This window comes from Lissotriton helveticus, chromosome 4_1 (genome assembly GCF_964261635.1).
Source record: "Lissotriton helveticus chromosome 4_1, aLisHel1.1, whole genome shotgun sequence".
NCBI lineage: Eukaryota > Metazoa > Chordata > Amphibia > Caudata > Salamandridae > Lissotriton > Lissotriton helveticus.
The window spans coordinates 1137127107-1137154859 of record NC_136063.1 but is presented as its reverse complement, the minus strand read 5'-3'; the positions used below and the strand labels follow the sequence as shown (position 1 = coordinate 1137154859).

Genomic DNA, 27753 nt, shown 5'->3' with positions numbered 1-27753 from the left:
CAAGTTATGTGTGGCATTTCGCAATCCCAGTGTGCAATATTTTTGCTACTGTCAAGCCCACAGGAAAACAGGTTTGAGGACAGTGTTTTCCTCTCCGTCCCTGCCTCCAACTTGTCTGCAGGAACAAAAGTCATCCTGCTCGGGTGTGTTGTCACCCTTTAAAGGGGGCATTTCCTTTGAGCCTGCCTTTTGGGCTAACACCTCAGTTGGCCTTTCTGGGAGAGGAGGTGACACCTCAGTCTGCGGCAACTGCCTTTGTGCTTAAGCCTTGGAGTTGTTCACATGTCTCCCCAGGTGGGCAGAAAGCTGTCTGTTGGCCCGGGCCTGCACAAATCCACTGGACTATCTAGGGCACAGAGTGTCAACTTTTTAAAAGCTGCCTAACTTTAACAGTGACATTAATTTCGATTTGGGCATCAAGTTGAATTTGATGTAAGGTAGTCCCATTCAGAAGTTAGCCGGACTAACTTTCCTAATCAAAACGACAACTTTAAGGGTTTTGCTGCTAAGGCTATATAAAATTATATGTCTTGCTTAACAATATACAGCTCCCTGCCATAGGGGTCTATATGGCTTCCTTAGGGGTGAATTACATATATCATTAAGGGAACGGGTGGCTTTGCCATTAATCGCAATGCCATAGTCAAACTAGCATTGTGAACACTACCCTTCTAGTCTGCAGTGGGAGGCTGGTAGCCTTCTTGTCTTTTGTCACACTCTGCACCATATACTAGGGACTCACAAGTAAGTTAGTGCTTGCAAATTGGGGTCATCCAATTCAAGAAATCTTTTATAATGGGTCAGTACATTGGCACTGGGGTCAGGTTAACAGGCCTAAGTGCACTGAGTCGAAAAAACAGCAACTAGTACTCAAATAGGGTCAAGAACTGGGATGGGAACATGCAAAAAGCCTGTTTCCTGACAGTGTAGGGTTGTAGTGTGATGTTTATGGGCCCTAGGGTACTGCAAAGGACTATGTGGTGTGACGTAGAGTTGTATAAGGTTAGGTTGTCTTGGCTTGTAGTCAAATGCTTTGCTATAGTGTACAGAATCAGTAAGTTAGTGTGGTGTTGCAGTGTTATATCATATTTTTGTGCAGTGTACTACAGTCTTGTGTAGTTTGTCAGTGTCATGCTGTGCTGTAGTGCAGCTATGTGTGTTTTGTGGTGTTATGTTGTAGTATGATGCAGAGATGTATTGTAATGCATTACATCGCTGTGTTGTGTTGCAAGTGCCTGGAATGACAGATTTTCATCTAAAGCATCCATTAAGTATACATATTGATATCGTACTTTATGGATGAGTCATTAGACAAAACAGTATTGTAACCTTTGTTTGAACATTTCAACTCTGTTCGGTCAGAGACTGTGGGAGAAAATGGCAGACACTAACCTCTCACCGAAACATGTCATGGCAAATTCTTTATTGGAGTGAAGAAAGAACAGTTACACTGCTAGTTTGCTGTAAAACTATTTTAGATCTTGGGGTCTACAACCTAGAACCAGAAAGACTGGATCTTGCCAGGTATTCAAGATATCCCTGTAAAACAAATGTACATAACCTCATCGAAATGAAGATCATTTAAACACTCTGGTTAATCCAGAAATGTAACCAGAATCTTGCTTTGAGGGACTTATTGTGAAATACCCTGATCCTGATTACAGCAAATCTGTGAATGGAAAGCTCTCATGTCAGCTACTTTTGTCCTTACAATATTATGTTGAGTGTCATCTAAAGGAGCCTTTTGTGAGACGTAAGAATGCATGGCTAGTTTCTACTCTGGATAGGGATAATTGAGAAAAATGTGGCACAAGGAAAAGGTCAATAATTACAGGTCAAAAAAGACTATCATCCCTATTCACAAAAGTAGAAATACCGGCAAACGTGCACATTTACTCTTAGACTTTGTAGTAACTTTACTGTTTTTGGCTATTCACCGTTTTCACATGTAAAGTTACAACACAGTGGAAATGTGCATATCCTCGATCCCTGAAACTAGAGGGTGGAGGCAAATTTATAAGTGACTAGTTGCCACTGGTAACCTTTCACACTTATTTCACCAGGGCAGAGTTCTCCCTATGGTGTAGTATTGGGGATTTTTAATCTTTAAAATAAGTTAATGAAAATATTTTAATGTATTTTATAGTTTTTTTAAACCTAAAAGAAATTGAAAATAAATCCTACAGCAATACTATCTTGAAAGTATGTTAAAATATTTCCTGTAAATATAATAAGCTAATACAAAATTATTTATTTAAATATTTATTTAAAAAATCAACCAGAAAGTAAAATGTATATGTTTATTTAATCTGAATCTGAATTAAAAATTACTAATTGTTTGTTGTTAAATGTATTTAAATTATAATAACTGTGTACTTCGTTTATATATATATATATATATATATATATATATATATATATATATATATATGTATATATATATACACAAATATATATATATATATATACATACACGTTTCCCACCAGTTCCTCTGAACTCACAACTGGTGCCTCCAATTAGCGGGGGTGTGACCCATTTCATTCAACAACCAAAAAAGCAACTGAAACACTCCCGGGGCTTTCAACATAACTTTATTGGCCACATACGCGTTTCAGCAATCAGCCTTCATCAGTGTGGCAAAAGTAGATGTTCGACATAGACAGAACCATGAGAATGTAAGCAATTTAATGTCACAATTGACTATTTTCTATCCAATCGGGAGACAGTAGTTGAGCCAGTAGGCAGATGGTGAACCAACATCTCCGTTTGTTATTTTAAGGACTGTGTGACTTGTATGCCCAATGGAAAATTTGAGATGTCAACAGTGATGTCACTGAGCATGTCACGAGTGATGTAATATGTGACGTCATCAGCAGTGCATTGCATGGGCACGAGTTAAAGTTAGGTCTACTGACTATTTCTATGGTTTTGTACGAGTGAAATCTCCAACTAGCCTGCTCAGTACATACAGTAAGTGCCACAGTGGAGCTTGCCTCTGATTGGCTGCCAACACTTGTAACCAGGAAGTGTTGACAGCCATCTTTTCACTTGGTATGAGGAGAAAGAAAAACGATTAAAAAAGAAGAAAAGGTGGCAGGGTAAAAGCACCCTGATCGCATAGGCCTGATCAGAGGGTCCCACAGGGCCAAAAGAGCATTTTTTTTTGGGGCTGTATTTTCACACCCAGCGTGACTCCGGACGAAAATATTTTGAAAATGAAGCGCGGGAGCCTTATGTATGTGGCGCTCCAGAAGGTGGCAGACCAAAGGGTCCATTAAGGGAACCATTGACTCACATGCATGCCACAGGATTAGGATATAAGAGCATGACCAAGGAGATGAGCGCGGTAGGGATTCCCAGTTTGATCAGAGCTTCTTTCAAGAAGGGCCACTCCAAGGGGTCAAACGTATTTTCGGCATCCAATAGGGTAACTAAAGCAGGTGTTTGGCAGGAGATTCTGTTGACCACTGCAAAGAGATGTGGGTGACATGTTGTTTGAAAGCTTTATAGAAAGCTCTCATAAGGCCATCAAGGCCAGGGCCATTGGACCTGTCTAAAGAGTCGATCACCTGGGTGACCTCCTCGCAAAAAAATCATGCTAAAAAATTGTCATTAGCCATCAGTGGGCCAGACCTATGGCGATCTCCACCAAGTATGATGGGATCTCTGGTGCATTGTCAGGAGTGCAGGATGTACAAAGGAGTTCATAATAGCATTGGGACTCTGCCAGAACATCTTCGCCAGCAAAAACAAAGGACTCAGAGACGGTGCGCAATTCATCAACATAACTACCTAGGCGATTAGGGTGGATTATCCGCACAAAAGTGCGGTCGGTGCGCCCCCTCACCATAGCACGGAGCCCTAGTGTGTTTCCCTAGATATGCGATTTCCCTATCAGCCAGATCGTGAAATTCAGTCAACAATACTAAACGTCAATGGAGTTGGAGGCCGCCGCCTTAGGAGGCACTTAAGTCTATACCTTGGAGGTTTAAAAGCATTGCAGTTGGGAGTGGATATCTCATAGGATACAAAGTTGGCATCTGCATGTCCCATATGGGCATAAAACTCCTGAAAGAATTGTGGATACTCAGTGTTCGGGCGTATATGTTGACTAATAGTACTCGTTTGTCAGTGAGGCTGCCTTGTAGGATTAAATAGCATCCATTTGGGTCCGAGTGACATTTATGGAGGGAATAGGGGCTGCTTTTATGCATGAGGGGGCAGAATCCACAGGAATAGGAGCCATGAGAGGAGAAATAGCGGGGTGGGGGCCCCAAGTAGTCGCATATGATTGGGCGCCATTGGGTAGGATACGTGTTTCCTTATGGAAGGCTATGTCGTGACAGATATGAGAGGACTTGTTTGCCTTTACGTGGATTATTGATGCCACATATCTTTCATGTAAGGGAAGTAATGTCTATCACCTCTACAGGCCCTCTCTGAGATGGCATAGAGTAAACAGGTGTGAAAAGAACAGCGCCATGTCATAAGCTGGCATATAGTGTACCTGTTGTGCAAAGGGTAACAAACAAATACAAAACTGAAGAGAAAGCAGAAAGGGCCCACACCTATCCCCCCCCCCCACTCCCACTATATAGGAAAACATCAAATAAAGCCCCGAAAAGGAGAAACAAAGAACTAAACAATCCCAATGAGGCTACTGCAGTGTTCTCCATGGGGGAGAGTTGACGTGTTTGCTTGGTGTGGCCCGTTCCTAGAAGAATAGCTGAAGCAGAAAGGAAGAATCAGCCACATATAAACAGCATTTGTATGGAAAAAGTAATAAGAAGGCAATGATGAGCAAAGCATACTGTCTGGGGCAGTCCACATGTGTTATGCAGAAGTAGTCCCTATTTTGAGGGAGAATCCAAATACTGCAGGCCATATCAGCTCTAAGGGGACTAAGGAGCAGGAGTCGGTGATCCAGTACTTTATAGTGTGTTCTGTCTAGAAGAGGAGGACTTGAAAGCAAAGTGTTTGCAAAAGTCGTTTGCCTCTGCTGGGTTGTCAAGGAGCGAGGCCTCCCATTGACCTCAACTCATAGACAGGCAGGGTAGAGCATATCATATTTAAAGCCCAACTTGCGGAGAGAATTCTTAACATCGCTGAATTTCCACCAGTTTCAAAACCTTCAAGGTGGGGAGTCATACCCTGGGTAAGGTCCCAGCTTTCTCTTACCTGCTGGTGCTATTTGATGCTAATATGAGTTTTAAACCCCTAGTTGAGGGTAAGACTTGTGATTTGGTCAAGACCACGGGGGCTGTAGCTAGTGTTGCACAGAGGTTGGCCTCATGGTGACTGGACCCTCTAGTTAAGTATTTTAAGTCCAAGTGCATCTCCAAGGAGCTATATGACAGTGATGTATGGGGTTACATGACGGTCGATAAAATTGAACTCACAGAAAATACATTTTAAGGTGTATTCTGCGGGTCCACAAAGTACCCCAGCTTTTTTTGTTCATCAGGAACTTTGTTTTAGATACATTGGTGACCTTGTTGCTCTCAGACCCTTGCTGTGCTGGATCAAGATATAGACTGGGGAGGGTTGCAAAATAAATAGACTGATTTTGTCTGATTGTCTGACCCTTGACAACATGCATCAAATCCCTTGGATTGCTTATATGAAGGCAGCTTTTACCAGCATGGGTTGGGTGAACATATACTGCAGTTATTAGTCCCCCTACCCCCTGGAACTCAAAAGAGGGAGAGACTTGTTTCTCAAAAGTCCCTTATTACAACATGAACACATAGAGCTTGTGAACCCATTGTATAGGGGCATTTATTTTTAAAAACTGTTCAGGGTATGGAGCTTTCCTTTCACTCCTATCTATTTATTTATTTTTTTTATATATTTTTATTGCAGAATTGGGAATAACCAAAATCAACTGGCCAGCCTATACACTGATGGCCCGTAACATTCAGATTGATAGTAACATAATACACAGCCGATTAGCCCATATCCCGGAGGCAGGGCGGCGTATCAATTAATCAGTATGCTGGAGGCACCTCAGTGTGCGCCCTGGTCGGGCCTTAGGCCGGATACAACATATCGCATCTGCTTTTACCCCATAACACCCCAAACACCCCTGTCCAGCCCGCCTTAGGTCACTCCTTCAGTATTCCTCCTAATCATCATGACTATTTCCTAGGGCCCCCCAATTCCAGGAGGCCGCTGCGGGCCGGGTAATCTCCCCTCCCATGATCCCTACCCAAAATCCCCCCCTCCCCACCAACTGCTGCTAATACGGGCACCAATAGTCCTCTCCTGCTCCAGGGAGCCAACTACCAGGAAGTTCTGACAATCAAACAATTCCATGGAATCCCGTCTAATACCTAGTCGGGTTCCTCGCCTTCCGTTAAGTAATCCCGTAAAGCCTGCACCACCAGCTCCCAGGATCGTGCCAGTTCCAAACATTTCTCATTACCAGTTCTAGTCGCCTGACGCATCCTTAGCACACTCTCACAGCCCGACCATTTCAGCAACTCATTCCTCCATCGCCGCACAGATGGCCCCTCTTTAGACTTCCAGTGCCAAGTGATTTCCCGCTGTGCCAGTATTAAACCCAGCCCAATGAATTTGCTCGTCACCTTGGTCTTTTTGGTGTGCGGGAACCAAAGAAGCAGGCATGCAGCCATATCAAAGTCCACCTCCCGATCCGTAACCGCATTCAGGAGTTCCCCTACTTCAGCCCAGTAATTCCCTAATCTCGGGCATCCCCACAGCATGTGGTCCAGGTCAACCGCAGGTACCAGACATCTGGGGCATATGGCGTCAAGCACCTGAAAGTGTCGACGCAACCTCTCCGGGGTCAAATACGCGCGATGAATAACGAAAAAATGCACCTGCTGAAATCTCGCATTCCTCGTACCCTTCCAGGTCCTGTGCAGCACCTGAGCCCACACTGCGTCCGGGATTTGTTTGCCTATGCTGGCCTCCCATCGTGATTTCAACTCAACCAAAGGCACCAGACCCTCGTTTAACAGTCTGTTGTGGAGGCAGGTCACTGCCTTGACGGTGCCCGCGGCCATCACCACGTATTGGCACGCCAACGTCACCTCCGGTTCTACCAATCCAGTTCCCCAATGCCGCTGTATCGCCGCGGCAACCGCCGCATGCAATAGGAAGGTACCATTCGGCAGGCCGAATTGCTCTTGTAAAGTCTGGAATGGGGCCAGCGTGCCGTCCACATAGAGGTCTCCCACCATCTGCAAGCCCAGGTCTTCCCACGCCAACAGATGGGACCAATCACCGCCATGCGGCAGGGCAGTCAGCATCCCCAGCGGAATCTCCGGAGCGTACGGCCGGCGCTTCCCCGCCCTCTTCAGATGCCTATTCCAACACAATCTAAGCGTCCTTTCCTCCACCGTAAGATCCCTATCCGCCAGTCTCTGTTGCATCACGATAGCCGACAAGACATGCCTCTGAACGCCGACCCCCCGGCCGCTATCAGGCCCCCTAAATTCCCTAGCCACATTTTGAGTCAGGATCTGCAGCTGCGCCGCCAAATAGTATAACTCAAAGGTGGGGACTGCCATCCCTCCTTCACATTTGGGTCTCATCAAGGTGGCCAACGCCACCCTCCGGCGACCCTGGCCCCACAGAAAGCCAGTCACCAACGTCCTGAGTTCCCGAAAGATCCTCTGCGGAATCCATATCGGCAATGTTCTAAAGTAATAGAGCAACCGCGGGAGAGCCACCATTTTCAGCAGCGCAACACGACCCAGCACCGACAGCGGGAGGGACGCCCAGAAGTCCATACTACCCCTCAGCGCCCGGATGCAGCGCCCCACATTCCCCTCAAGGAGGTCTACTGCGTCATGGTAGATACGCACTCCCAGATAAACAAAGCAAGAAGGTTCCCACACTACCGGTCTCGTGAGCAGTGGGCTGAGCGCGGTCTTCCGCAATGGAAACACACAGGTCTTAGTCCAGTTCACCCTGAGGCCTGAGAGCCTCCCGAACCCGCCCAACATATCCACTGCGCCTTCCAACGCCCTTCCGGAGTCCGCTAAGTACAGTAACAGGTCGTCGGCATACAACGAGATATAGTGCGAGTCAGGACCCTGTGCTATTCCCTCGTAATGAATGCCTGACCTAGCCTGCGCCGCTAGCGGCTCCATAGCCAGGGCAAAGAGCAGCGGGGAAAGCGAGCAACCCTGCCTCGTGCCCCTACCGACCGGATAAACCGGAGAAACCAAGGTCCCCAACCGCACCCTCGCCTTAGCCGAGGAGTAAAGTACTCTCGTCCAACGCCGGAACCCCTCCCCAACTCCGAACTTCAACAGTACGCCATCTAGAAAGTCCCATTCTAAGCTGTCAAACGCCTTCTCGATATCAACCGTCAGCACCACTGGGCCCTGTTCCGCTTCAGCCGCACTATCTATAACCCCGATCAACCGACGAACATTCATCGAAGTGCTCCTAGACGGGATGAAGCCCGCCTGGTCCCCATGCACCAGGGAGGTCATCAGCGGTAGGAGCCTGGTAGCTAGGATACGACTCAAGATCTTGTAATCTACAGTCAACATAGACAATGGACGATAAGAAGAGACTTCCAATGCATCCCTGCCCGGCTTCAGCAGCGGCACCACCAGCGCCTCCCTCATCGAGTCGGGCAACCGCCCCAACAGTCTCGCTTCCTCAAACACAATCTGCAGCCTGGGTGCCAATACCTCCATAAATTTAACGTAGAACTCGACCGGCAGTCCATCAACCCCAGGGGTTTTGTTCCTTGCCATATGACCTATCGCCCCTCTGATTTCTGCCAGGGTGACAGGCCCCCCTAGATCTCAGGCGTCCTCCCCATCCAGTAACGGTAAAGGAGTTCGATCCAGGTAATCCCCTATTTCCGTGGCCGTCGCCTCAAGGTGGCTGGCATATAGTCCTGTATAGTAAGATTGGAAGCGCCCCAGGACCGCCGATTGCGAATAGATCACCTCCCCGTCCTCCCGTCGCACACTCAGGACGGGGCACCCCCTAGGGTTCGGATCAGCCAGCCTCGCCAGGAGCGTGCCCACCTTATCTCGCTCCTCATGCACTTTCACAGCATACAATTTGTAATCATAGCACCGCAATCTCTCCGTCTCAGTCGCCACAGTCTCCTTAGCCTGCAACAATCGGTCTTGAACCTCCGGCCGCTCGGGCCTCTGCTGTTCCACCCCTCTCAACACTTCTTCCGCTTTCACAAGGTCATTCAGCACTGCCCCCCTCACAGTCAGAAACCGCCCCATACACACCCCTCTCACCACCACTTTCATTGCATCCCATTCAATCGCTCTAGTCGCTGTCGACCCAGCATTTTCCTCGAAATAGCCGTCTATGCCCTGGCGCACTGTGTCGCAAAACACCGGGTCCTCCAGCGTCTCCGGACGCAGCCGCCACGTAGGAACTGCCGATCTCGCCAGCTGCCATTGCATAGAGAGCAACAGGGGGTTATGGTCCGAGATGGTCCTGGACAAATACTCAGAGCCAGTTACCACCCTCGCCAATGAATCGCTACACAGCACTGAATCCAGTCTGACATGCAGGTCATGCAGCGTAGAGAAATAGGAGTAATCTCGAGTTTCAGGGTGTTGGGCCCTCCACACATCCACCAGACCCCATCTCTCCTGCCAATCCCGCCTATGGGTCGCCAGTCGGCGCACTGGGGAGTCAACCAAGGGCGGGTGTGATCTGTCCATCAGCACATCAGTAATGGAGTTAAATTCCCCTGCCAACAGTACGGGGCCTGCCAAATAATACACCAGTGATCGCGATAAACCCTCGAAGAAACTAGCCTGATCAGTGTTGGGGGCATAGACGTTACACAGCACCACCTCCCTCCCATGTAGCCGCCCCTCCACTACCACATAGCGACCCTCTGGATCAATCTTCTGACTCGTGACCTGGAAAGGCGTGCCCGCCCTAACCCATATCAACACCCCTCTGGCGAATGCCGAATAAGTCGTGCCAAACACCTGACCCCTCCACCTCTTCTGCAACGCCCCACATTCCTGCTGTGTCAAATGTGTCTCCTGAAGCATCGCTATTTGAATGCCCAGCCGCACCAGGTAGGCGTGTACCTTGTGGCGCTTCACCATAGTTCGAATACCCCGGACATTCCATGTTATACATTTCAGGTTAGGTAACATCCCCATAGAGCATCAATCCGAACAGTGGCACACGCCAATATGTAATACCCGCATCGCATCATTGGTGAATCCCCTTCAAAACATGTACCCCAACTCCCCCTAACCCCCTCCCCAGGACAGGGCCTAGTAACCCAGCTTCAGCCCCGTTCCAAACTGCAAACACCCAACACATCACACTAACCTGTGGTCGTCACCACAGAAGACCTTAAGGGTCTAATGAGGGCTATGGAGCCCCTAACCAGGACGACAGAGCAACCACCCCGCGCCCACAGCCCCATACTGCCATTGCAGCCCCATACCTGGTAGTCAAACAAAGTTCAGGATCATTCGCCCCTTCAGGCCACCTAGAAATGTTCAGCAGCCATTAGCATCATCCATTAAAGATACCATCCGATGTCTGTGGGGTGACTTCCGGTCCCAGTCCTCCACCCGCTTCTGAATCCTCGTCACCGGATTTCTCTCCTTCTCCTCCCGATGCCGAGCCTCTGGAAGCGTCCTCCTGCTGCGACCCCGTAATGCTAGCCGTGGCCTCCAACGCACTCTGTCTATCGGCCAGCATTTGTGCCTCCCGTTCGGCTCGCTGGCGCCTATTCCTGGAGCGGATACGTTGGGACTTCCTGACCCTGACCGGCTGCTGGCGATCCCTGGCAGGCCTGTGAGTACGATCAGTCCCTGCACGATACAGTTCCAGCCAGGACCACGCTTCATCGGGCGTTTGGAAAAAATGAGTTCTGTCATCAACTATGACCCGCAGCTTGGCCGGAAAAAGCAAGGAGTACTGGAGTCCTTCTTCCCTTAGTTCCTTCTTCACCGACAGGAAGGAAGCTCTGCCCCTCTGCACTTCCTGCGTGTAATCCGGAAAAATCGTCACCTTATTGTTATCCACCTGGAAGGGCCCCAGGGACCTCGCCCGCTGGAGCAGTAGATCCCGATCTTTGTAGTGCAGCAGTTTGACCACCATCGGTCGAGGTGGTCTGCCTTCCAGGGGTGGTTTGGCGGGCACCCTGTGTGCCCTTTCCAGCGAGAAGAAGGGGGACAGGCCTTCCGGCGCCACCACTGTTCGAAACCAATCCTCCATGTAGGACACTGCGTCGCCTTTCTCAATCTTCTCCGGAAGCCCCACCACCCGCACGTTGTTCCGTCGATTGCGTCCTTCCGCGTCCTCAGCTCGTCGCTCCAGGATCGCCAGTCTATGGAGAACGTCCTCAATTTTATGTTCCGCGGTGACCACTGCCGGTTTCAGCTCCTGGAGCAGTTGTTCATTGATTTTCACTCTGTCCGAGAGCTTGGCGTGGTCCGCTCTCAGTAGGCCAAGCCCCGTCGCCACCTGTGCTATGTCCTGGTGGAGCTCATCCTTCGTGGCAGTTATCGCGGCCAAGATAGCATCAAGGCGGAGACCCAGGCGCTGTTCCTGCGGTGATGGCCCCGCTGCGATATCGCCCTCCACGTCTCCAGATCCCCTGCGTCCACGCCCAGGCGGCGCCACAACGCCATCCCCCTGCTCGGCCATCTTGAAAGCGGGAAACAAGCAAGCAACTCCCACCGAAGCCAGCCTATAGTGGCGGTCCCTCCAGGCGGTTCGGACTTAGGCTCGCCCCGCGATGACCAATAGTACATCCAAAGGAGCGTCACTCTCCAATGTCCGGGCCAAACACGACCACGCCGGGCCAACTATCCCTCCTCCACACTCAGCTGGTAGCCTGCAGCCCAGAGATGCACGCCGTGCAGTCCCCTCAACAATAACAGTGCGCCTCCACCGCCCCTCAAGTCCAGGAAGCTCGTGTCCCCGGGCAGGTCCAGCCAGCCGCACCAGAATGGGCTCCGCCCGAAACCCACTGTCCTTACAGAGCCTGCGAATGCTAGCCCACTTCCCGCCCCAGGAGAGGGTCGGCTGCGATCAGCGGGAGGTGCCACCCAGAGTATTCACGCAGGGCCCGGCAGCCGTCGGCGCAGGAGAGCAAGAAAATCCTCCGGCAAACACTGGGCCGTTAGAGGGAGCACGCACCGGACCCCACCGCAGGTCCTGCTATATCCCGCCAGGAAGCGCGCCCACCCCCAGGCGCAATGCACAATTCCAACCGGGGCAGTTCACAATGTCTTGAACTGGGCTGTAGAATGCAGGCCACCGCTGCTCCAGCGCTCGTTGGGGCCGAAATACTAGTGCGCAGGCCCAGCACACCCCTGCCGGTCACCAGGCGGGCCCTGCCCCTGCGATCAGTCCGCCAGTTCGCCGCTCGGCCAATCCGCCCCTCGGGACGCCCTGGCGCTGCGGGCGGCTCCCACTTCCAGCGCTCCGGCAGCCCTTTGTGTCCCTCTGCGCCTCTGTGGTCTCCGCTGCGGCGGTCGTATCTGCCCGGCGGCCCCTCGCTCCAGCCGCGTCTTCGCCCGCCCAGTGCAAGCCGGGGCCCAGCTCTCCAGCCGGCCGGGAAATCAAGTGGGGGAGGGGGCGCCACCCACCTCCGTTCGCCGCGCCGGTCTCCGCTGCCGCCTTGGTCCGCACCCGCAGTCCGCCTCCCGGCTCACCGCCTCGGCGCAGCCCTCCAGGCGTCTTCCCTCTGTCTCGTGCCTCCACACAGCGCAGCCCTCGGCGCTTTCAGTTATGAGGCGCCGCCATCTTGCCTCCCTGATCCGGCCAGACCGGGCCAGTCGCCAGGGCAGCCCACAGTCGGCAATCAGTGGCCAGTCGGGGTCCGGACGCAGCCCACTCGGTCAGTGACCCTCCAGGACCCCAGTGTCCGCCGCCAGGCTACCTGGGGCTCGGGTTGCAGGAGAAAGTACGGGACTTGGCGCGGAGCAACTCGCTCACGCAGCCATCCCGGTCGGCGCTTAAGCCACGCCCCTTCCTTTCACTCCTATCTAATGAAAGGGATAGATTTCTGTTGGTACGATTCAAGGTTAATGTTAGACCTGTCAGGCCTAGGGTGGTCTTCCCTATTTTTTTTCGCCTTGGCCTCATTTTTCTCACCTACTTTTTGTTGGCCTTAGGTCTCTGGGCACCTTCCCATTGTTTCCCAATGTTAAGGTGCAGATGCTCTCTTCCCCTAAGATGCCTGCCACTGACCCCTGCTACTGCAGCGTGGTCTTTTTAGGCGCACTCTAGTAGCCAGGAGCTGAATGGAACCCTTAAACAATGTAGCAATGCCAGCCTTCCAGCCTGCCCATAGCTAGAATGAGGGAAGCTCCTGGAACCTTCTAGAACAGGGGAGGTGACACCAACTGCCACTGCCAACTGCCAACTGTCGCTATATAAGGAAAGGGAGGGAAACTTTCCAGTCAGAGCAGAGTAGAGAGTTGGGGCATCACTGACCTGGGAGACCCACGCAGGAGATTTAGCACTGGGAGTGACAGGGCTTAGGTGCTGCCTTCCAAGTAGAGTGAGGAACCCTGAACTAGCCCACTGATCTGGCCCGGCGGGAGGGGAACCCAGGGACCACCTGAAGTGACCTGCTGTCAAGCCTTCAACTCTAACCCCCCCCTCAAGAAACCAAGGAACTACAAACAAAGGGCATCAGAACCAACACACGCCAAGAAGAAGCTTTCCCGCGCTAATCAGGAATCTTGGGGATCAACCAGGTACTGATCTGCCTGCCAAGCGCTCTCCCCTCTCTGCGCCAACCCCCCCTGACTGAACTGCGAGCCTAAACCTGAAGTGACTTGGGCCACCTGAGAAGCGCTCTCCCCCCCCTCAGCGCTAGAACGCTGACCTGCCTGATAGCTGCGACGGCTATTTTGCCAGCATTATCTATCCAGCGCTCGTCAACTGTGCCCCCACTGGGAAGCGCTGTGAGGCCAGAGCCCCTGTCTGTCACGAAGCGCTGTGAGGCCAGAGCCCCTTTATTTCACAAAGCGCTGTGAGGCCAGAGCCCCTTTCTGTCACAAAGCGCTAGAGTTGAGACTGCCCCCTCACCGCTGGAAAGACTGAGCTCACTGCGGAACTCACCGTCGCAGCCTGGCACTCCCTTGGACGGTGCTGCCTTCATCACCCCCTCGGTGGCCCCCGGGACCAGGAGAGGGCCTCCGCCACATTCCACAAGGCCGCTCCGGGCCCGAAGCCGTTGCCTCCCCTGTCACATGGTGAGGGGACGCCTGCCGCGTCACCAGCCGCGCCCCCTCCACCACTTCCTGCTGTCGAGCGTGAGGCCTACACGCCCCCGCAGGCTGCTCTGCAACCGGCAGCTGCGGGCGCGCCTCCTCCCTGTCTCCTACGATTGGTCCTGGGCCCAGTGAGACTCGGTAGGCCTGGGACCCGGGGCAGATCCCGCAGCAGCGCGCGACGAGAGCGAGAGATCCTCTCCTGCTTGCTGCACCCGCGGGGCCTCGTGAAGCCCGGCTGTACCTCGCGACTGCCCCCCACAGTGCCAGACCACCGGAGAGCTCTCGAAGGACCCCGAGCCCTCCTACACCAGTTGACCCGACGCAAGGGCCCCGGAGGGCCGAAGATAGAAGGTAACCCCCAGGGGAGGAGGGCGGAAGGCCGGAGAAGGCCCCGAATTCACCCCTCCCCCGGGGAACATTGTGGTTGGGCCCTGTTGGCCTTAGATGACTCTGGGTGGGGGAGAAGTTCTTGCGAGACTGCCAGGCCTCTGAACTGGGCCAAGACATTGGTTAACCCCTGCCTGGGGTCCAGACGAATGCCAGCTGGTGTAGGCCCTGATGCTTGGGTAATGGTGGTATAAGGAAGTGCTTTTGCTGAATACAGGGGTATCTGTGCCTTAATGAATGCCCAGTTCTCTCGCCTAATGAGCTGATGCCCAATCTTCACTGTGATGTCCATTAATACAGAATGAAATGTTTAACTCCTACTTAATGGACGGTTTACTCTTGTCCAAGGAAAAGTTTCCTGGATGCTTTTAGTCACTAAATGAGATGCTTGATGCAATGTTATTTGAATGTCTTTATAAAGATTGCCTTGCAGGTGCTGATTAGGAGCAAGGTTGTTGCCAAGCCAACGGTTATCTAATATTTAATATTTATTCATTTAAGTATTTATTGCAGAGTGATGAGACACATGTGCTTTTAAGGGAAACTAATAAGTTATTGCTACTGTGAATTTTTGATTGCCCTGATTCTAATCTTATATAGAAGCATATTAATTTGAATCAAACGTAACTGGTGGGGTCTATGTCCTTGCCTGCACTTATTGTCTCAGTGGATGCGGGTGCTGTGTAGTCACTTAACACCTGAGTTTTCAGGTGCCTACCTGCTCATGCCAGGCTACCCCCGGGGAACTGGTGACCTCAGTTCCTACATTTGTTGGCGAGCGGTGGGATCCAGGACCTGTGACTATACAGCACCCTCCAGTTGGACACAGTGCGCTGCAATTAGACTGGACACCTATCGTGCCTACAACCTTTCTCAATTAACCCCCCCACTGTCTAGCCTGTAGAGTGTGTAGAGACCTGTGTTGACCCAGTATTGTACCCACGTCCTAATATCTTTCCTTGATTTTATCTGGGTCCCCACCTGGCAAAATGGAGTTCCAGCTAGGTGATCTGGAGGAGTACACAGTGGTGCAGCTAGGGAATTTTGTCAGGGGATGGGGGTGCCGGTTGGGCGGAGAGCCGCAAAGGAAGAACTCCGTACCGCCTTAGGGCATGGGTAAGGGCCCACCCAGAGGAGAGAGGGGATGGGGAACAGGAGGGACAGGTCACGCAATGGGAGGCGGGCACTCCAGAAGACCCAGGCCTGCTCAACATTGATATGTCCGACAATGTGTTGCCAGGAAGACGTTCCGGGGCAGGGAGTAGTGTATCTGGGGGGAGTGCGTCATCGCAGGAGTATGAGGACAGTAGGGAGGAGAGGCGATTGAAGTGGGAGCTTGCCAAACTAGAGCACGAGAGGGAAAGAGAAAGGGAAGATAAGAGGCTTGCTTTGGAGGAAAAAAAGTTAGCAATGGAAGAAAGGAAGTTGGCGCACGAGCTCCAGCTTAAAGAAATTGAGCTGCGAGCATTGCAATTGGGTGCGCCAGGAAGTCCCAATGGTGGCAGCGTACAAGAGGTTCAACAGGAGCCCAGATTTTGGTTACCCACGGAGGTAATCGCGAGCTACACACAGGGGGATGACATTGCTAGGTGGTTGGAGGCGTTTGAAGTGGCCTTGACCGCCCATGGGTGCCCGAGAAACACTGGGGAGGTGGCCTGTATCGTTATATACCTCCCAACATCAGGGACACCCTCCTGTACTTGGATAAGGCAGACCAGTTCAGGTATTCCCCCATGAAGGAGGCGCTCATTAAAAAGTTCGGCCTCAACCCTGAAAGGTATCGCCAAAAGTTCCGTGGCAGCCATAAGCTGTCCACTCAGAATTGGGTGGAGTTCTTTGACTATGCCCGTAAGGCTCTGGATTGTTGGGTGCGTGGCAGCGAGGTGCATGATTATGAGGGCCTGTACAATCTTTTTTTGAGAGAGCACCTCTTGGATAAATGTTTTCCGGAGCTGTGCCAACATCTGGTGGATCGCATGCTGACTGATCCCCGTGAGCTTGCGGAGGAGGCGGATACTTGGGTCAGCACCCGGGTGTCACACAAGGCCCCCGGGGGAGATGGCCCGAAAGGCGGACAGGGCGGCCCCCAGAAGAAAGAGGGGGGAGATAAAAAGAAGGAGTTCTCACAAGGCCCACAAACTAGACAGTTTGGGAGAGGAGTAGGTGCCCCACCTCAGTCCAGTTCCCCAAAGCCCACTTACCTTGACGGGAGTCAGCAGCCAAAAGTTGTCCGATGCTATGAATGCGGGGAGGTTGGACACTACAAGGGAGATGCCCAGTGTCGCAAACGACCACCAGCCCCCACAGGTGGCAAGAGTCCTGGGGTGGCTAGTGTAGCGCTTGGGATAGAGCTGCCCCTAGATAGGGAGGGGGAGTAGACAGGCCTGACCCTGGTTTCACTTGGGGATAGAGAGATGGTCCCAGTGACGCCCTTACCATGGAATACTGCTAAGTACCAGCAGAGGGTGAAGGTCAATGGGGAGGAGGTGGACGCTCTGAGGGACACAGGTGCCAGCATGACCACCGTAGTGAGGCGGCTGGTGTCCCCTGAGCAAGTAGTACCTGATGTGTTCCATCCGGCTGTGTTGGCTGACGGCAGTCTGAGCTACTATCCCGTGGCTCAGGTTCCCTTTGAGTGGGGAGGAGTTCAAGGCCCGTTGAGAGTTGCGATAAGCCCTGCCTTGCCTGTGGACTGTCTGCTAGGAAACGACCTGGAACATACCGCCTGGAAGGAAGTGGAGTTTAAGGCCCACACTGAGATGCTGGGGTTACCAGAGTGGACTTGCGTGGTCACGCGGTCCATGGCTGCCCGTCAAGAAACTCAACTCGGGTTGGAGCCTGAGACAATGGCCCAACCCAATGCTGGTCCTGAAGGGGAGAATGGAGTGGAGAACACACCCCGAGTGATGGATGGGGAGCCTGTGGAGGTACCCCCGGAGTCCGTGGAGGTGGATGTTGTTCCCGTGGGGGACTAGCCGACCCTTGCCGAGTGGCATGTGGAAGGAGGGCCTACCCGGGAGGAATTCTGTCGGGCGCAAAAGGAGTGCCCCACGCTTGAAGGCATGCGGCGACAGGCCGAAGCCAAGCGATTCATCAGGAGACCGGCAGTTTTCACGTGTACTGGGAGAATGGCCTCCTTTACAGTGAGCCTAAGGTTCCGGTGCATGGATCCTCGAGAGCCTTAGTGGTCCCCCAATGCTACCGGGCCTTCTTATTGGAATTGGCGCATGAGATTCCTTTAGCTGGACACCTGGGCCAGGACAAGACCTTTGCGAGGCTAGTCCCACATTTGTATTGGCCCAGGATGAGAGTTGCCTCTGACACCTACTACAAGACCTGCAAGACTTGCCAGGCAAGTGGCAAGATGGGGACCAAAGTGAAGGCCCCTTTGCAACCGCTCCCGGTGGTCGGGACCCCTTTTGAGCGGGCCTGTATCCACATCGTTGGGCCGTTAGACCCTCTGACCTCTGCGGGACACCAGTTCATCTTGGTGTTAGTGGACCACGCCACTCGGTACCCAGAGGCTATTCCTCTGTGGACCATCACTGCACCTGTGGTGGCGCGGGCCCTGATGGGGATATTTACCAGAGTGGGATTCCCCAAGGTCGTGGTGTCAGACAGCGGCACAAACTTCATGTCGGCCTACATGCAGGCCATGTGGAAGGAGTGCGGAGTGACCTATCGGTTCTCCACTACTTACCACCCCCAGACAAACGGGCTCGTAGAGCGCTTCAACAAGACCTTGAAGGGTATGATTGGGAGCCTGCCAGAGGAATTGAGGTGGAAATGGGCCATCCTCCTCCCTTGCCAGCTGTTTTCATACCGCGAGGTACCACAGAAGGGAGTCGGGTTCAGCCCCTTCGAACTGCTCTATGGCCATCCCGTTCGGGGGCCCCTCAGCCTTGTTAAGGAGGGGTGGGAGAAGACTTCGAAGAAGCTTCCCCGTGATGTCGTCAGCTACATGTTGGCATTCCGCAACCAGATGGCCAAGCTGTGGAAGGAAGCATCAGACAACTTGGAGGCTAGCCAAGCCGTCATGAAGGAGTGGTATGACCGCAACACTCGGACGGTGGAGTTGGACACTGGACAGAAGGTGTGGGTCATGGAGCCTGGGGAGCTTAGTGCCCTCCAGGACCGGTGGACTGGTCCGTACGAGATTGTTGAGCGTCGAGGCCAGACCACCTACGTCGTGGATTTGAAGACCCCCCGTCAGCCCCATCGGGTGCTCCACGTCAACCGCCTGAAGCCTCACCATGAGTGATCAGAGCATGCTCTCCTCATGGTGACGAATGGGAGCGAGGAGGAGGAGAGTGAGCCTCTTCCTGACCTTCTGGCGGCCCAGGAGAAGGATGGTTAAGTGGAGGGAGTTGTCCTCTCCCCATCCTTGACCCCAGAGCAACAGAGGGACTGCCGCCAGGTATTGGCGCAGCACGCCTCGTTGTTCTCCCTCACGCCTGGAATTACACATGTGTGTACCCATGATGTGGACACAGGAGACAGTCCACCAGTAAAAACCAAGTCTTACTGGCTGTCCGAGAAAGTGAAGAACAGCATCCAGGGTGAGGTGGCCAAAATGCTGGGGGTGATCGAACCCTCCAGCAGCCCGTGGGCTAGTCCGGTCATGTTGGCGCCGAAAGCGGCCCCACCGGGCACCACACCAGAACTTCGGTTCTGTGTGGACTATCGGGGATTGAACTCTGTCACCAAGACAGATGCTCACCCGATCCCATGGGCGTATGAGCTGATTGACTGGCTGGGAGCAGCCAAGTACCTCAGCACCATCGACTTGACATCAGGGTACTGGCAGATTGCCATGGCTGATGGAGAGAAGGAGAAGACAGCATTCTCCACCCCCGAGGGCCACTTCCAATTCAGAGTGATGCCCTTCGGGCTCAAGAATGCTCCGGCCACCTTCCAGTGGTTGGTGAACCAGGTGATGTCTGGCCTGGAGTCCTTCTCAGCGGCGTACCTGGATGACATAGCTGTCTACAGTAGCACCTGGGAAGCCCATCTGCAGCATCTCCAGGAGGTGCTGCAGGCTCTGCAACGCGCTGGCCTCACCATCAAGGCTAGCAAGGGCCAGATTAGACAGGGATCTGTCGTGTACCTGGGACACCTGGTGGGCGGGGGTAAGGTGCAACCCCTCCAGGCCAAAATTGAGACCATCATGGCCTGGGAGCCCCCCAAAACCCAAACTGAGGTCCGAGCTTTCCTCGGCCTCACAGGATAATACCGCAGGTTCGTCAAGGGATATGGTACCATCGTAGCCCCCTTGACTGAGCTAAAGTCCAAGAAGCAGCCCCGCAAGACGGCTGGTCTTGCGGGGCTGCTGGACGGCTGCTTGCCGGGAGGCATTCGAAACACTGAAGCGCGCGATATGCACAGCTCCGGTGCTGGCCACTCCTCACTTCCAGAAAGAATTCATCGTGCAGACGGATGCATCAGAGCATCTGTGGCCAAATAAAAAAAAAATAAACAAGTACAGTCTCCTGTGCTTGTTTTCTTTAATTCCCTGGGCGGGTAAGGTCCCATGTTTTTCTTTTTTTACAGAGTTTTATATAGCGCGAACTTGACCCGAATCGGGTATCAAAGCGCTTTACATAGCACCAGTTGTATTACTTGAGGGCACATTAATTTTTGTATATGCATATAGGTCAGATGTGTACGTGGCCCACTTCCCAAGGATGAGCCAACCCTGATGTCCCCATTTCCCGGGGCCCAGCTTTATAAAATATTGAGAGGGCAGCACATAGGCCTCTTACCGTTTTCAGCCTCGGACTCCATCTTCTGGGGTACAGATAAAGGTAAGAAGGGTGAGAGGGCACGCAGACCCCCTCCCCGGGCTGATTCAAGCCTTAGGGACCCCGTTCCCAATGGCCCGGCACTGTTACTAATGGGGAGTAACTATACCTTGTGCCCTAAGGCAACTATAACTCGCAAGGTCACCATGCACCTCACATTATACTTCACTCGTGACATCTTCTCTGATATTAATGATAATATCAGTGCAACTTTTGCTGTCAAATTGTTGATGAGATAACAGTTCATGGCGGGGTTGAGTTATAATTACCTTAGGCACAAGTTATAGTTACTTGAGATAACTCTAGCTATAACTGCTGAATTTCTATGGTTTTGAGTGTGGAAAATCTGAACCTAACTGTAACCTCCCTATAACCTTTGGTTTTTAATGAATATATATACCCAAACTACCTTTACCTAAAGCTCTCCCATTTAGTAATAACTATTACCTGTTTTCCAGCCACTCACTCCCATCCCTCCCACGGGTAGTACAAAATTATAGTTGTATGTCTAGGGCAAAGATCTCGTAGTAAAGATAAGAGAGGTGGAGGCAGAGGTCTTCAGACAAAGGTTTTGGGATAAGCATTTTGCAGTATGTTGCAGTTTGTGAATAAGTTCCCGATTGACTCTGTTAATCACATGTATGAAATTTACTTTTTCTTCCAGTTAACACTCCAGCAGGAACTAGCCATTGTACATTGTATGTATACTACCATCACTCAAAGGGAGGTGACAATGAGCAACATGTTGGTGACTGCTGACACTCTGGATAGCATCTTGACGGACTCGGTAAGCAACAGGTTCTCACCAACAGATGGTGATCATTCATTCAGTCTTGGAAAACCTCAGAACCTTCAGGGCAAAGCAGAATTACTTCTGATCATTCAGTCAGAACTTTGGTATTCCAGATAGTTCCATTATGGTCTGCAGCCGGTATGGAAACTAGCAGTGTTGCGATTGAATAGTTAACAGGGTTATACAGATGGCTCTCTCAAAGTATCTGAAAAATGTTGCACAGGATGATCAACTTGTCGCCACAATGGATGTGAGTAGAGAGCCTGGTAGAAGTAGTGCATGGGAGACGCAATGGGGCACAAAAAAAACAAGATATTACTGACATGAAAAAGTCTAATCAGTTACCCAAAGGAAATAGAAGGGGTTTTGTTGGATTGGGGATATCATGGGAGTTACAAGAAATATAGCAGCTCTTATAACGAGAACACTGTCTTAGTTTTACAGTGGGTGGGAATGTAGAAATCAACAGAACTATATATCAGAATATTACATATAGAATATCATTTGACAGAGGCAAGATGGCGGCCGCCAGCTCAGTCGTGTGAGATGGTAGCCCTGTCCTCCTACACCCGTGAAGAAGATGTGCTGTGGAGAGTGAGAGGACGAGAGGGTGAAAGTGGGTCTGAGCACTTACCGAGGTGTGCGAAGCTCAGTCCTGGTACTATTGGCATGTTCAGGTTATCTCAGCAAAATCCGACTTGGATACATTGTAGCCGCAAGGGGACGGGCGTAGATGCCGAGTCGAGAAGCAGCAACTGTTGCAGGCAAAACTACTGGAGAGTCGAGAACAGGATATCGCAGAACACTGATAATGCCGCCTAAAGGAGCTAGAGGGAAAGCCCAGGCCCTGGCTGATGGTGCTACCGCTGCTGCTACAGTGGCAGCCATTGGAACTGTCTGCGGAACGGTAGGAAAAACCGCGGAGCCGCTGAGCCGTAAGAAAGCCTCTAATCTCAATGGTAAAACAAACAAAGGCGAGAGCTGTGCCTGTGGTAACACTACGGGCATGGTCAGTCTCGAAAAATGCACTATCCCGCAAATGTTCTCACAAGGCAAAGGTGGGAAGAGTGGGAAAAGGGGGATCCAGGGTGTTCCGAATCCCCAAACAGACAAGCTCCTAGGAACATTGGGTGTTGAAGCTGTTGTTGGTTCCCCCAGTCATCATGAAGGAGAGTTCAGGTGCTCAGCAGATTTCTCTGTATGACGCTGTTGCCGTGGACAATTTAATATCTGGCAGCAATATGGATCTGGCTAACGGTGCTGGTAAAAAGGATGGGCGCAATCCTGCAGGAGTGAACAACAGTGGGGTGAACCCCTGGAACTGGGTTGCCAAGATACTGAACCAGTTGTACCACAGAAGCTTTGTAATGATAATAACATTGTGGTTAGAAGCGAAAATGGCTCGGTTGGCTTGGCTGGGGCTCTTAATGGGACAGAGTCACACAGTCTAGATTCACTACCAAAGGAGGCGGAGTTGGTGGATCTTGTGGATAAGTTCTTGTCATTATCAGAACTTTCGGATATATCCAGTGAGGAGATGATGAGAAATGGGAAAACGCATATGGCTCAACATTGGGATGAACTGAGTGAGCATAGTACTACACCCCCTGAGGATACGGAAAGGGATTCATCGGAGGGGAGCCCCCAGACAATGCGGAAGAAAAGGGCTTTGACAGAGGAGTCTTGCTACTTTGCCAATTCCTATTTACCGATGCAAAAGTCAATGGTTAGAACCCCGGATAAATCTGTCCCCTCTGTGGTGCGTAGAACACTAGAGCCATCAGAAGAGGTATCCTTGAGTCTTATATATCGAACAGTGATTACTCACAGGGAGGAAACGCGATTAGAAAGCCAAAGGACACAGAATGTCTGTCGTAAATTACAAAATTCAGTACGGCGTATCGCCAAGACTTGCTCAGAGTTTACTGCAAGAATTACCGAGGCAGAAGCCTGTATTTCGTATTTGGAGGATAAACTAGCTTCACATAAGATGATGCTATGGAAACTTATTGATTTGGAGAACAGAGCTCGGCGGAACAATCTGCGAGTCTTTCAAATTCCGGAGGGGGTTGAAGGACAGGACCCTCGTAAATTTATTATTGAATTGTTTACTGAGGCGTTTCCAGAACGAACTCAATGGGACTGGCAGACAGAGGATTCAGAGGGCTCACCGTTTTCCCTTTTCTGTCCGGGCCCGGCCAGGTCAGTCGGCAGAAGTGGCTAAACCAAGGGCCATACTGATTTAATTTAACAACTTTTTGGCACGAGAAGCAGTTTCCGATCTTGCCCGTCTCGATAGGAAAAGAGTTGGCAAGGGGGTTGAATTTTTTGTTAGGCCAGATTACGGCCATCAGACAGTAGAGAAACACTGGCAATTACCTCAGCTTATTCTACCATTTCAAACTAAGGGGGCCCAAGCTTTCTTACTACAACCAGCCAAACTTAAAATCATCCATAAAGGGAATACTAGGTTTTTCACCTCTGAAATTTTGACGAAAGAGTTTCTGCAAACCCTCAAAGAAGGATAAGGAGGGATTAGGTTTATAGAATTATTATCAAATTTGCAGCTTCCTTTTGTGCTCTTATGCTTAATTATTTGCATAACTCTTGTTTATCAAGTTGTATACCCCCCAGCTGTTGCAACAGGTTATGTCATGGGGGAAGAGAATGAGTATGCATACTGTCTGTGGCCTATTGATCTGTAGGTTAATGGTTTTTTTGTTAGGTTCAATTGTTGGGGGACTTCACAGGTGTGGGAGGGACTTTTGGGTATAGGGAGCATGTCACCGCTAGGACTAACAGTCCTAAAGCCTCGAGGTAGTGGGGCTGTGGGGTGTGCTGTTGGGGTGGTGTTGGGGGTGAGGGTGGTGGAGAGGGTAAGGAGGAGGGTGGGGGGTAAAAGTAAAAGAAAAAGGAAGATTCATAGCAGCAAAGAAAAGTACAGAGGGTTAAAAGGTTTGCGTATAGGCCTGTAGGTATGGCAACCTTGAATTTATGGCAAATTTAGGCCTTCGAATATGAACACTGAATGTGTGCGGGTTAAATAATTATAATTAAAGGCAGAGGGTCTCCAGAGAGCTTCGGTGGTTCAGCCCGATGTGGTGTATCCACATCAGGCTGATTTTGGGCCATTGTGGAATGTAGGACAGGAGGGTTTATATTTACCCTCTGTACAATATGCGGCTCTAACCTTGATGAAGCCCCAATATTGGAATATTTGAATGGGGAGCTTGCTAAATGGCCCATTCTGTTATTCTTGTGTGGGGATCTTAATATAAATTTGACCTCCGAAGCTTTTCAAAATTGGAGGCGAAACTATACAGGTAGGAAACCCCGGGTCATCAAGGCTCTATTTCAATTACTAAATCTGTGTATACCCAAGGGTGACACTGGACCATGCACTTGTGGTAGTTGAAATCCCGGACCTTGCTCGGTGTGTAGCCCCGAGAACGTTTACATTTGACAGGAAGCATTTGATGGATGAAAAATTTATTGAACACATGAAGGTGTGGATAAAGGAATTTTTGCAAATTAATAGACACTCCGCGTCCTGAGGGACTGTATGGGATACATCCAAAGCTGGATTTAGAGGGGAAACACAGAGCCTTGGGTATTTCAAATGTAAATTAGTGAAACAGGCATTGCAGGTTTTTTATGATGAGTTTAAGATTGTCGAAGAGGAATTAGTTAACGGGTTAGCTGCAGGATATAACACCACACCACTTCAGAATAATCTAGCGAGATGTAAGGCCAAAATTAATCTAGAATGGAGCAAGGAGAGCGCCATAAAATATCAAACATATAGAAAAGAGTGTCATGAGTATGGCGAGGCCACGGGCCGATGTTTAGCCTAGAAATTGCAAATATAAGAGGACGAATAAAGAACGGATAGGGTTATTGTGTCTGATCCCTAGAAAATTCTTATAGTGTTTCATGATTTTTATACAGAATTATATACAGAGAACGATACTGGGGGCCTTTCTCCGACAGATATGGGACTTCCAGCCACTTTATGGGGCAAATTGGCTCAAACGGATGTTGAACCTATTAGGATGGGGGAATTAGAGCAGGCCATAAATTCTCTTGCAGTAGGGAAAGCTGCGGGACCAGACAGACCCCCCTTGGAAGTATTTAAGATCTTTTTTCAGGAGATAAAAAATGATATGCTTAAAGTTTATCAAACTTCACAAAAAGGGGAGATTCCACGAACCTGGTCCGAGGCCAATATTTGTGTGTTGAAGAAAAAGTGGAAACCATCTGAATTACCGGGGTCTTATCATCCAATCTCTCTTCTTAATGCCAACGGTAAAATCTATGCAAAAATCTTTGCCACACGGTTGGCAAAAATTATACCATCAATAGTATTGTTAAAACAACACAGCTTTATACCTGGGAGAGGGACCGTAGACCATGTGTGTAGAGTAATTACTCTCCAAGATATCGTACAGGTAGAATCTCAAGAACTTGGCCTGATTTTACTCAATGCCGAAAAGGCGCTCAACCGGGTTTTGTGGCATTTCCTCTCATGGGGACTGCAACACATGGGTTTGGGGCAGGGCTATATACGTGCTTTAAACGCCCTTTATCATCTCCCCTGAGCGAAAATTTGCTCAATGGGATATCACTCAGAGACCATCGCGATTTCTAGAGGCACACGACAAGGCTGTCCTTGTTCACCACTTTTATCTACGCTGTATATTAACCCTTTTATTCTTATGCTAGAACAAAGTAGAAAGATTTTGCCTTGTAAAGTACAACAAGAACAGTATTCTGTAATGGTTCATGCCAATGATATAGCGATTGTTACTTGTAATCCCTGTCTCGCTATACCTGAAATAGAATCCCTGGCGCAGACTTTTGGGGCACTTTCTTAGTATAAACTTAATACTGCTAAAACCCAAATTTTATGTACAAGTCAAGCAATGGATGGGGGTGCTAGGTGTGTTAAGGAAGCTATCTATCTGGGTATTAAGATCCGTACCTCTGTTAAAGAGATCATTGAGGTTAATTGGGGCAATATTATTTGGGGAGTAAAATGCACACTTGAAAGGTAGGAGAATCTCCATCTGTCATTAGTGGCAGAGCTAACGTTCTGAAAATGAATGTCTTACCGCGAGTTATGTATTTTTTTAGGGCTGTGCCCCTGGAGGTATCCTATAAGCAAATTCAATATTTACATATTTACAATCTCTCTGTAGTAAGTTTATTTGGGCCCCTTGGAAACCTTGTAGGACTGCTCGATATATGACTCCTTCTTGAGAAAGAGGAGGATGGTCTATCCCTGACTTTGCTTTGTATTACTGTTCCTGTATTTTGGTTAATGCACGTATTTTACGTACTGGAGAAGAGATTAGTAATCTGGCCAAAGCCCCCTCAATGTATCAGATGATTCTAGGGTCAAAAGTCAAGCATTGCCTATTCAAAAGAGTGTCCAGCAGTTATTTTAAAAGAACGCACTTCAAGGTATTAAATGCTGTGTTTAAAGTCTGGAAGACTGTACGGAAAAGCTTCGAGATTCCAGTACTTTCCATGTATACCCCACTAATGCCACAGGAGTGCTGCCCCCGATCTTCTGCGACCAGGTGGCCTTAGGCTTGAGAAGGAAGGGGATTACCTGACTTGGCGACTTATATCATGATGATGGGAGATTACTCTTATTTGCGGAGTTGGCGGATAAATTCCATCTACCCATAACTCAATTTTTTAAATACTTACAAGTAAGGGACTTTCTGGGAAAACACCCTATTTGCATTATGAAGTTTAAAATTGTAGAATCTATTAGACAGCAGGGAAACATCGAGCTAATTTATAAAACACTGTAAGAGGGCAGAACGGATGATCTAGAAAAATATAATATGAGATGGAGAACATGGTTGGGGAACCCTGAAATCTCATTGGAAAAATCTATTGATTTGACAGGGAGGATCTTTCCTGCAGCTAGCCTTAAAAGTCATCATCATAAAATGTTATTCAATTTGTATTATACCCCTCTTAAAATGATGAAGTGGGGGGGTCAGCATGGTGGGAAGTGTTGCCGCTGTGGAAAGGATAGTGCAGACATTGTGCACGTGTTTTTTGCATGTGCGGTATTGGACACTCTGATAGAATCTATAGAGAGGTTTTTGTCAGAAATAACCGGGGACTGTGTTAAAATTTCTCAGTCTATGATGTTGCTTGGTATTGGGGAAGATTTCCGCCAGGGGCAGCTACTATATGAACACCGTTATCCTATTTTTATGGCCACGGTGGTTGCTCAGTTGGCAATTGCCTCACTTTAGCTACAGCAAGAGGCTCCGCCCTTTGAGATGTGGCGGGCCAAGTTTCTCAATGAGTACCACATGGAATACAGTTTATATCCTGTTAAAGGATATAGAAAAAGGAGATTAGGGTTAATGATTTGGGGGGTGGTGAGGGAGGAGGAAAATCCTTTACGACGCGGATGTTACCCCGCAGTACCGTTACAACGCGTATTTTAGAACGCAAGTCGTAAACACGACTTGCGCTGGAGGGCGCTAAAGGACAAGGAATAGTAGATTTACTATTCCA

The 27753-nt window shown here is 50.1% G+C and overlaps 1 protein-coding gene across 1 annotated transcript in view; it reads left to right on the top strand.

Annotated features, from left to right (window-relative positions):
• LOC144827452 (uncharacterized) overlaps positions 1-27753 on the top strand; it is an 85968-nt gene that overhangs the window by 28825 nt on the left and 29390 nt on the right. The window contains exon 5 of the mRNA XM_078685758.1: positions 21079-21201. Coding sequence (XP_078541884.1) covers positions 21079-21201 — 123 coding nt within the window. The remainder of the gene's footprint in view (positions 1-21078; positions 21202-27753) is intronic.